Source organism: Oncorhynchus masou, chromosome 20, assembly GCF_036934945.1.
Source record: "Oncorhynchus masou masou isolate Uvic2021 chromosome 20, UVic_Omas_1.1, whole genome shotgun sequence".
In the NCBI taxonomy this organism is placed as follows: domain Eukaryota; kingdom Metazoa; phylum Chordata; class Actinopteri; order Salmoniformes; family Salmonidae; genus Oncorhynchus; species Oncorhynchus masou.
In genome coordinates this window covers 28,292,541-28,305,040 of record NC_088231.1, presented here as the reverse complement: position 1 = coordinate 28,305,040, position 12,500 = coordinate 28,292,541, and the positions used below count along the sequence as shown (strand labels likewise).

At 45.3% G+C, this 12,500-nt stretch overlaps 1 protein-coding gene across 1 annotated transcript in view; it reads left to right on the top strand.

The window, feature by feature from the left end:
* Positions 1-12,500, top strand: part of LOC135507226 (slit homolog 2 protein-like) — a 640,120-nt gene that overhangs the window by 586,638 nt on the left and 40,982 nt on the right. Inside the window, 2 exon segments of the mRNA XM_064926820.1 lie at positions 3,725-3,864; positions 7,129-7,222. Of these exon segments, the coding sequence (XP_064782892.1) occupies positions 3,725-3,864; positions 7,129-7,222 (234 nt within the window).

Sequence of the window (12,500 nt, the reverse complement as noted above, 5' to 3'; positions counted from 1 at the left end):
ATAGTATTAATGTAGAGGTCTGATACCCCCCCTGTCTATAGTATTAATGTAGAGGTCTGATACCCCCCTGTCTATAGTATCAATGTGGTCTGATACCCCCCCCCCCCCGTCTATAGTATTAATGTGGAGGTCTGATACCCCCCTGTCTATAGTATTAATGTGGAGGTCTGATACCCCCCTGTCTATAGTATTAATGTAGAGGTCTGATACCCCCCCGTCTATAGTGTAGAGGTCTGATACCCCCCCCTGTCTATAGTATTAATGTAGAGGTCTGATACCCCCCTGTCTATAGTATTAATGTGGAGGTCTGATACCCCCCTGTCTATAGTATTAATGTAGAGGTCTGATACCCCCCTGTCTATAGTATTAATGTGGAGGTCTGATACCCCCCCTGTCTATAGTATTAATGTAGAGGTCTGATACCCCCCCCTTGTCTATAGTATTAATGTAGAGGTCTGATACCCCCCTGTCTATAGTATTAATGTAGAGGTCTGATACCCCCCTGTCTATAGTATTAATGTAGAGGTCTGATACCCCCCTGTCTATAGTATTAATGTGGTCTGATACCCCCTGTCTATAGTATTAATGTGGAGGTCTGATACCCCCCTGTCTATAGTATTAATGTAGAGGTCTGATACCCCCCTGTCTATAGTATTAATGTGGAGGTCTGATACCCCCCCTTGTCTATAGTATTAATGTGGAGGTCTGATACCCCCCTGTCTATAGTATTAATGTGGAGGTCTGATACCCCCCTTGTCTATAGTATTAATGTAGAGGTCTGATACCCCCCTGTCTATAGTATTAATGTGGAGGTCTGATACCCCCCTTGTCTATAGTATTAATGTGGAGGTCTGATACCCCCCTGTCTATAGTATTAATGTGGAGGTCTGATACCCCCCTTGTCTATAGTATTAATGTAGAGGTCTGATACCCCCTGTCTATAGTATTAATGTAGAGGTCTGATACCCCCCTGTCTATAGTATTAATGTAGAGGTCTGATACCCCCTGTCTATAGTATTAATGTGGTCTGATACCCCCCTGTCTATAGTATTAATGTGGTCTGATACCCCCCCCTGTCTATAGTATTAATGTGGAGGTCTGATACCCCCCCTGTCTATAGTATTAATGTAGAGGTCTGATACCCCCCTGTCTATAGTATTAATGTGGAGGTCTGATACCCCCCCTTGTCTATAGTATTAATGTGGAGGTCTGATACCCCCTGTCTATAGTATTAATGTAGAGGTCTGATACCCCCCTGTCTATAGTATTAATGTAGAGGTCTGATACCCCCTGTCTATAGTATTAATGTGGTCTGATACCCCCCCCGTCTATAGTATTAATGTGGAGGTCTGATACCCCCCTGTCTATAGTATTAATGTGGAGGTCTGATACCCCCCTGTCTATAGTATTAATGTAGAGGTCTGATACCCCCCTGTCTATAGTATTAATGTGGAGGTCTGATACCCCCCTGTCTATAGTATTAATGTAGAGGTCTGATACCCCCCTGTCTATAGTATTAATGTAGAGGTCTGATACCCCCCCGTCTATAGTATTAATGTGGAGGTCTGATACCCCCCCTGTCTATAGTATTAATGTGGAGGTCTGATACCCCCCTGTCTATAGTATTAATGTAGAGGTCTGATACCCCCCCGTCTATAGTGTAGAGGTCTGATACCCCCTGTCTATAGTATTAATGTAGAGGTCTGATACCCCCTGTCTATAGTATTAATGTAGAGGTCTGATACCCCCCCCCCCCTGTCTATAGTATTAATGTAGAGGTCTGATACCCCCCTGTCTATAGTATTAATGTGGAGGTCTGATACCCCCCTGTCTATAGTATTAATGTAGAGGTCTGATACCCCCCTGTCTATAGTATTAATGTAGAGGTCTGATACCCCCCGTCTATAGTATTAATGTAGAGGTCTGATACCCCCCTGTCTATAGTATTAATGTAGAGGTCTGATACCCCCCCCTGTCTATAGTATTAATGTAGAGGTCTGATACCCCCCTGTCTATAGTATTAATGTAGAGGTCTGATACCCCCCCTGTCTATAGTATTAATGATACTATAGACAGGGGGAGGTCTATAGATATCAGACCCCACATTAATACTATGTCTATAGTAATACTATGTGGAGACCTCTACATTAATCTGATACCCCCCTGTCTATAGTATTATACTATAGAGGGGGGTATCAGATATGATACCCCCCCCGTCTATAGTATTAATGTAGAGGTCTGATACCCCCCTGTCTATAGTATTAATGTGGTCTGATACCCCCCCCCGTCTATAGTATTAATGTAGAGGTCTGATACCCCCCCCTGTCTATAGTATTAATGTAGAGGTCTGATACCCCCCTGTCTATAGTATTAATGTGGAGGTCTGATACCCCCCCTTGTCTATAGTATTAATGTGGAGGTCTGATACCCCCCTGTCTATAGTATTAATGTAGAGGTCTGATACCCCCCCCCCTGTCTATAGTATTAATGCAGAGGTCTGATACCCCCCTGTCTATAGTATTAATGTGGTCTGATACCCCCCCCCCTGTCTATAGTATTAATGTGGAGGTCTGATACCCCCCCCTGTCTATAGTATTAATGTAGAGGTCTGATACCCCCCTGTCTATAGTATTAATGTGGAGGTCTGATACCCCCCTGTCTATAGTATTAATGTGGAGGTCTGATACCCCCCTGTCTATAGTATTAATGTAGAGGTCTGATACCCCCCCGTCTATAGTATTAATGTGGAGGTCTGATACCCCCCTGTCTATAGTATTAATGTGGAGGTCTGATACCCCCCTGTCTATAGTATTAATGTAGAGGTCTGATACCCCCCTGTCTATAGTATTAATGTGGAGGTCTGATACCCCCCTGTCTATAGTATTAATGTAGAGGTCTGATACCCCCCCCCCCCCCCCTGTCTATAGTATTAATGTAGAGGTCTGATACCCCCCCCCCCCCCCCAACTGTCTATAGTATTAATGTAGAGGTCTGATACCCCCCTGTCTATAGTATTAATGTAGAGGTCTGATACCCCCCTGTCTATAGTATTAATGTAGAGGTCTGATACCCCCCCCCCTGTCTATAGTATTAATGTGGAGGTCTGATACCCCCCCCCTGTCTATAGTATTAATGTAGAGGTCTGATACCCCCCTGTCTATAGTATTAATGTAGAGGTCTGATACCCCCCTGTCTATAGTATTAATGTAGAGGTCTGATACCCCCCCCTGTCTATAGTATTAATGTAGAGGTCTGATACCCCCCTGTCTATAGTATTAATGTAGAGGTCTGATACCCCCCTGTCTATAGTATTAATGTAGAGGTCTGATACCCCCCTGTCTATAGTATTAATGTAGAGGTCTGATACCCCCCCCTGTCTATAGTATTAATGTGGAGGTCTGATACCCCCCTGTCTATAGTATTAATGTAGAGGTCTGATACCCCCCTGTCTATAGTATTAATGTAGAGGTCTGATACCCCCTGTCTATAGTATTAATGTAGAGGTCTGATACCCCCCTGTCTATAGTATTAATGTGGAGGTCTGATACCCCCCCTGTCTATAGTATTAATGTAGAGGTCTGATACCCCCTGTCTATAGTATTAATGTGGAGGTCTGATACTTCTTGACAGCATGTCATATGTGTGTGTGTGTGTGTGTGTGTGTGTGTGTGTGTGTGTGTGTGTGTGTGTGTGTGTGTGTGTGTGTGTGTGTGTGTGTGTCCAGGTGTGTGTGTGCGGAGGGTTTCGAGGGGGATGTGTGTGAGATCAACGTTGACGACTGTGAAGACAACGACTGTGAGAACAACTCAACCTGCATCGACGGAGTCAACAACTACACCTGCATGTGTGGCCTGGAGTACACAGGTAACACACACACACTGAAACACACACACACTTAAAACACACACACACTTGAACACACACACACCTCAACAACTACACCTGCATGTGTGGCCTGGAGTACACAGGTAACACACACACACTGAAACACACACACACACACACCTCAACAACTACACCTGCATGTGTGGCCTGGAGTACACAGGTAACACACACACACTGAAACACACACACACACACCTCAACAACTACACCTGCATGTGTGGCCTGGAGTACACAGTTAAAACACACACACACTTGAACACACACACACACTTGAACACACACACACACACTTGAACACACACACACACACACACACACACACACACTTGAACACACACACACTCTCTTTTCTATTGTGCTTGATCGTTTGTTCTGTCTCTCTGTCTGCTTCTGTAGCTAACAGCTGTTGTTGTGTGATTCTCACTAACCGCTAACTTAATGTGCTACTCATGTCCTCTCTCTCCCTCTCTCTTTCTCTCGGTCTCTTGTCTCTCTCTCTTTCTGTCTCTCTCTTTCTGTCTCTCTCTTTCTGTCTCTCTCTTTCTCTTTCTCTCTCCCTCTCGGTCTCTTGTCTCTCTCTCTTTCTGTCTCTCTCTTTCTCTTTCTCTCTCCTCTCTCTCTCTCTCTCTCTCTCTCTCTCTCTCTCTCTCTCTCTCTCTCTCTCTCTCTCTCTCTCTCTCTCTCTCTCTCTCTCTCTCTCTCTCTCTCTATTTCTGTCTGTCTGTCTGTGCCTTGCAGCTGCTACCAATGAGGTGGAGAGAGGTTAGTCTCTTTTCTCTCTCTCCGTCTGTCTGTCCTGTTCTGCTTCACTCTGTTATCCTGCTCTGCTTCAGTCTGCTTCAGTCTGCTGTCCTGTTCTGCTTCAGTCTGCTTCACTCTGCTGTCCTGTTCTGCTTCAGTCTGCTTCACTCTGCTGTCCTGTTCTGCTTCACTCTGCTGTCCTGTTCTGCTTCAGTCTGCTTCACTCTGCTGTCCTGTTCTGCTTCACTCTGCTGTCCTGTTCTGCTTCACTCTGCTTCACTCTGCTGTCCTGTTCTGCTTCAGTCTGCTTCACTCTGTTGTCCTGTTCTGCTTCACTCTGTTGTCCTGTTCTGCTTCACTCTGTTGTCCTGTTCTGCTTCAGTCTGTTGTCCTGTTCTGCTTCACTCTGTTGTCCTGTTCTGCTTCAGTCTGCTGTCCTGTTCTGCTTCAGTCTGCTTCACTCTGTTGTCCTGTTCTGCTTCACTCTGCTGTCCTGTTCTGCTTCACTCTGTTGTCCTGTTCTGCTTCACTCTGCTGTTCTGTTCTGCTTCACTCTGCTGTCCTGTTCTGCTTCACTCTGTTGTCCTGTTCTGCTTCAGTCTGCTGTCCTGTTCTGCTTCAGTCTGCTTCACTCTGCTGTCCTGTTCTGCTTCACTCTGTTGTCCTGTTCTGCTTCACTCTGTTGTCCTGTTCTGCTTCACTCTGCTGTTCTGTTCTGCTTCACTCTGTTGTCCTGTTCTGCTTCACTCTGTTGTCCTGTTCTGCTTCACTCTGTTGTCCTGTTCTGCTTCACTCTGTTGTCCTGTTCTGCTTCACTCTGTTGTCCTGTTCTGCTTCAGTCTGTTGTCCTGTTCTGCTTCACTCTGTTGTCCTGTTCTGCTTCAGTCTGCTGTCCTGTTCTGCTTCAGTCTGCTTCACTCTGTTGTCCTGTTCTGCTTCACTCTGCTGTCCTGTTCTGCTTCACTCTGTTGTCCTGTTCTGCTTCACTCTGCTGTTCTGTTCTGCTTCACTCTGCTGTCCTGTTCTGCTTCACTCTGTTGTCCTGTTCTGCTTCAGTCTGCTGTCCTGTTCTGCTTCAGTCTGCTTCACTCTGCTGTCCTGTTCTGCTTCACTCTGTTGTCCTGTTCTGCTTCACTCTGTTGTCCTGTTCTGCTTCACTCTGCTGTTCTGTTCTGCTTCACTCTGTTGTCCTGTTCTGCTTCACTCTGTTGTCCTGTTCTGCTTCACTCTGTTGTCCTGTTCTGCTTCACTCTGCTGTTCTGTTCTGCTTCAGTCTGCTTCACTCTGCTGTCCTGTTCTGCTTCAGTCTGCTGTTCTGTTCTGCTTCACTCTGCTGTTCTGTTCTGCTTCACTCTGCTGTTCTGTTCTGCTTCACTCTGCTGTTCTGTTCTGCTTCAGTCTGCTTCACTCTGCTGTCCTGTTCTGCTTCAGTCTGCTGTTCTGTTCTGCTTCACTCTGCTGTTCTGTTCTGCTTCACTCTGCTGTTCTGTTCTGCTTCAGTCTGCTGTTCTGTTCTGCTTCACTCTGCTGTTCTGTTCTGCTTCACTCTGCTGTCCTGTTCTGCTTCAGTCTGCTTCACTCTGCTGTCCTGTTCTGCTTCAGTCTGCTTCACTCTGCTTCAGTCTGCTGTCCTGTTCTGCTTCAGTCTGCTTCACTCTGCTGTCCTGTTCTGCTTCAGTCTGCTTCACTCTGCTGTCCTGTTCTGCTTCACTCTGCTTCACTCTGCTGTCCTGTTCTGCTTCAGTCTGCTTCAGTCTGCTTCACTCTGCTGTCTGAAACTGTCATGTTGTACCTCCAGTTGTCCTCCGACCTTCCAATGAGGGAGAGGACTTCCCCTTTTGCACTGTAACGATGTGTCACATCATTACAACTGTGTTTACAGACATAACATAACATGTGAAATGTCTTTATTCTTTTGGAACTTCTGTGAGTGTAATGTTTACTGTTTTATATTGTTGATTTCACTTTAGTTTATTATCTAGTTTATTTGCTTTGGTAATGTTAACGTGTTTCCCATGACAATAAAAACTTTTAATTGAAAATGAAAAATTGAGAGAGGGATGTTGAACTGTACGTGTTTATTTATTTATTTTACCTTTATTTAACCAGGCAAGTCAGTTAAGAACAAATTCTTATTTTCAATGACGGCCTGGGAACAGTGGGTTAACTGCCTGTGTGTGTGTGTGTTCCTCTTTAAGGAATACCTAGGATAGGATAAAGTTATCCTTCTCACCCCCCCTTAAATGATTTAGATGCACTATTGTAAAGTGGCTGTTCCACTGGATGTCAGAAGGTGAATTCACCAATTTGTAAGTCGCTCTGGATAAGAGCGTCTGCCAAATGACTTAAATGTTATGTTATGTTAAATGTGTGTGTGTGTGTGTGTGTGTGTGTGTGTGTGTGTGTGTGTGTGTGTGTGTGTGTGTGTGTGTGTGTGTGTGTGTGTGTGTGTGTGTGTGTGTGTGTGTGTGTGTGTGTGTGTGTGTGTGTGTGTGTGTGTAGGTGAGCTGTGTGAGGAGAAATTAGATTTCTGTGCTCCAGAGTTGAACCCCTGCCAGCACGACTCCAAATGTATCCTGACCCTTCAGGGGTACAAGTGAGTCACCACACACTACACTACACTACACTACTACACACTACACTACACTACACTACACTACACTACACTACACTACTACACACTACACTACACTACACCACACTACACTACACTACACTACTACACACTACACTACACTACACTACACTACACTACACTACACTACACTACACTACTACACCACTACACTACACTAAACCACTACACTACTACACCACTACACTACACACACCACTACACTACTACACCACTACACTACTACACCACTACACTACACTAAACCACTACACTACTACACCACTACACTACACACACCACTACACTACACTAAACCACTACACTACTACACCACTACACTACACACACCACTACACTACACACCACTACACTACACCACACTACACACTACACACTACACTACACCACACCACTACACACTACACTACACTACTACACCACTACACACTACACTACACCACTACACTACACACTACACCACTACACTACACACTACACTACACTACTACACCACTACACACTACACTACACCACTACACTACACTACACTACACTACACTACACTACTACACCACTACACTACACTACACTACACTACACTACACTACACTACACTACACTACACCACTACACTACACACCACTACAATACACTACACTACACTACACTACACTACACTACTACACCACTACACTACACTACACTACACTACACTACACTACACTACACTACACACTACACACTACACTACACTACACTACACTACACTACACTACACTACACTACACACCACTACACTACACTACACACCACACTACACTACACTACACTACACTACACTACACTACACTACACTACACACCACTACACTACACTACACTACACACCACACTACACTACACTACACTACACTACACTACACTACACTACACTACACCACTACACACTACACTACACCACTACACTACACTACACTACACTACACTACTACACCACTACACTACACTACACTACACTACACTACACTACACTACACTACACCACTACACTACACACCACTACAATACACTACACTACACTACACTACACTACACTACTACACCACTACACTACACTACACTACACTACACTACACTACACTACACTACACACTACACTACACTACACTACACTACACTACACTACACTACACTACACTACACTACACTACACACCACTACACTACACTACACACCACACCACACTACACTACACTACACTACACTACACTACACTACACTACACTACACACACACTACACTACACTACACTACACACCACACTACACTACACTACACTACACTACACTACACTACACTACACCACACTACACTACACTACACTACACTACACTACACTACACCACTACACTACACTACACACTACACTACACTACACTACACCCCACCACAACACACTACACCCCACCACAACACCACTACACCCCACCACAACACACTACACCCCACCACAACACCACTACACCCCACCACAACACCACACTACACCACTACACTACACTACACTACACTACACACCACTACACTACACTACACTACACTACACTACACACCACTACACTACACTACACTACACTACACTACACTACACTACACACCACTACACTACACTACACTACACCACACTACACTACACTACACTACACACCACTACACTACACTACACACCACTACACTACACTACACTACACACCACTACACTACACACCACTACACTACACACTACACCACTACACCACTACACTACACTACACACTACACCACTACACTACACTACACTACACTACACTACACACCACTACACTACACACACTACACTACACACTACACCACTACACCACTACACTACACTACACACTACACCACTACACTACACTACACTACACTACACTACACCACACTACACTACACTACACTACACACCACTACACTACACACCACTACACTACACTACACTACACTACACTACACACCACTACACTACACTACACTACACCACTACACCACTACACCACTACACTACACACCACTACACTACACACCACTACACTACACTACACTGCACTACACTACACTACACTACACACCACTACACTACACACCACTACACTACACTACACTACACTACACTACACTACACACCACTACACTACACTACACTACACTACACTACACACCACTACACTACACACCACTACACTACACTACATTACACTACACTACACTACACACCACTACACTACACTACACACCACTACACTACACTACACTACACACCACTACACTACACTACACTACACTACACTACACTACACTACACTACACACCACTACACTACACTACACACCACTACACTACACTACACTACACACCACTACACTACACTACACTACACTACACTACACTACACTACACACCACTACACTACACTACACACCACTACACTACACTACACTACACTACACACCACTACACTACACTACACACCACTACACTACACTACACACCACTACACTACACTACACTACACTACACTACACACCACTACACTACACACTACACCACTACACTACACTACACTACACTACACCACTACACACCACACCACTACACACTACACACTACACACTACACACCACTACACTACACTACACACCACTACACTACACTACACACCACTACACTACACTACACACCACTACACTACACTACACTACACTACACTACACTACACTACACTACACACCACTACACTACACTACACTACACTACACTACACCACACTACACTACACTACACCACTACACACCACTACACTACACTACACCCCTACACACCACACTACACTACACCACTACACACCACTACACTACACTACACAACACCACTACACTACACCACTACACCACTACACTACACTACACTACACCACACTACACTACACCACACTACACCACTACACACCACTACACTACACCACTACACACTACACTACACTACACTACACACCACTACACCACTACACCACACTACACTACTCTACTCTACACTACACCACTACACTACTCTACACTACACTACTCTACACTACACCACTACACTACACTACACTACTCTACTCTACACTACACCACTACACCACTACACCACACCACTACACACTACACTACACTACACTACACCACACTACACTACACCACTACACCACTACACCACACCACTACACACTACACTACACTACACTACACCACACTACACTACACTACACCACTACACCACACTACACCACTACACCACACCACTACACACTACACTACACTACACCACACTACACTACACCACTACACTACACTACACTACACACTACACTACACACCACTACACTACACCACTACACACTACACCACACACCACTACACTACACACCACTACACCACTACACTACACCACTACACCACTACACCCCACTACACTACACTACACTACACTACACTACTCTACTCTACACTACACCACTACACTACACTACACTACACTACTCTACTCTACACTACACCACTACACTACACCACTACACTACACCACTACACTACACTACACTACACTACACTACACTACACTACTCTACTCTACACTACACCACTACACTACACCACTACACTACACCACTACACCCCACTACACTACACTACACTACACTACACTACTCTACTCTACACTACACCACTACACTACACCACTACACTACACCACTACACTACACTACACTACACTACACTACACTACACTACTCTACTCTACACTACACCACTACACTACACCACTACACTACACCACTACACCCCACTACACCCCACTACACTACACTACTCTACTCTACACTACACCACTACACTACACCACTACACTACACCACTACACTACACTACACTACACTACACTACACCACACACCCCACTACAGTACACAACACTACACTACACTACACCACACACCACTACACAACACCACACACCACAACACCACACAACACCACACTACACTACACTACACACCACTACAACACCACACTACACTACACTACACTACACCACCACACTACACCACACCACTACACTACACTACACTACACTACACTACACCACTACAACACCACACCACACTACACTACACTACACTACACCCCACCACACACCACTACACCACACCACCACACTACACTACAACACACTACACACCACACTACACTACACTACACTACACTACACTACACTACACTACACCACTACACCACACACCACACACCACACACCACACTACACTACACTACACTACACCACTACACACACCACTACACCACACCACTACACCACACCACTACACACTACACTACACACCACTACACCACACCACCACACTACACACCACAACACACTACACCACTACACCACACTACACTACACCACTACACCACAACACACTACACTACACACCCCACTACACCACACTACACCACTACACCAAACTACACTACACACCACACTACACTACACCACAACACCACACTACACCACACTACACTACACCACAACACCACACTACACCACACTACACCACACTACACCACACAACACTACACACCACACCACTACACACCACACTACACCACACTACACCACACAACACCACACTACACACCACACCACAACACCACACTACACTACACACCACACCACACTACACCACTACACCCCACTACACTACACACCACACCACACTACACCACTACACCACACCACCACACTACACACCACAACACACTACACCACTACACCACACCACCACACTACACACCACAACACACTACACCACTACACCACACCACCACACTACACACCACAACACACTACACCACTACACCACACTACACTACACCACTACACCACAACACACTACACTACACACCCCACTACACCACACTACACCACTACACCAAACTACACTACACACCACACTACACTACACCACAACACCACACTACACTACACCACAACACCACACTACACCACACTACACCACACAATACCACACTACACTACACACCACACCACTACACACCACACTACACCACACTACACCACACAACACCACACTACACACCACACCACAACACCACACTACACTACACACCACACCAC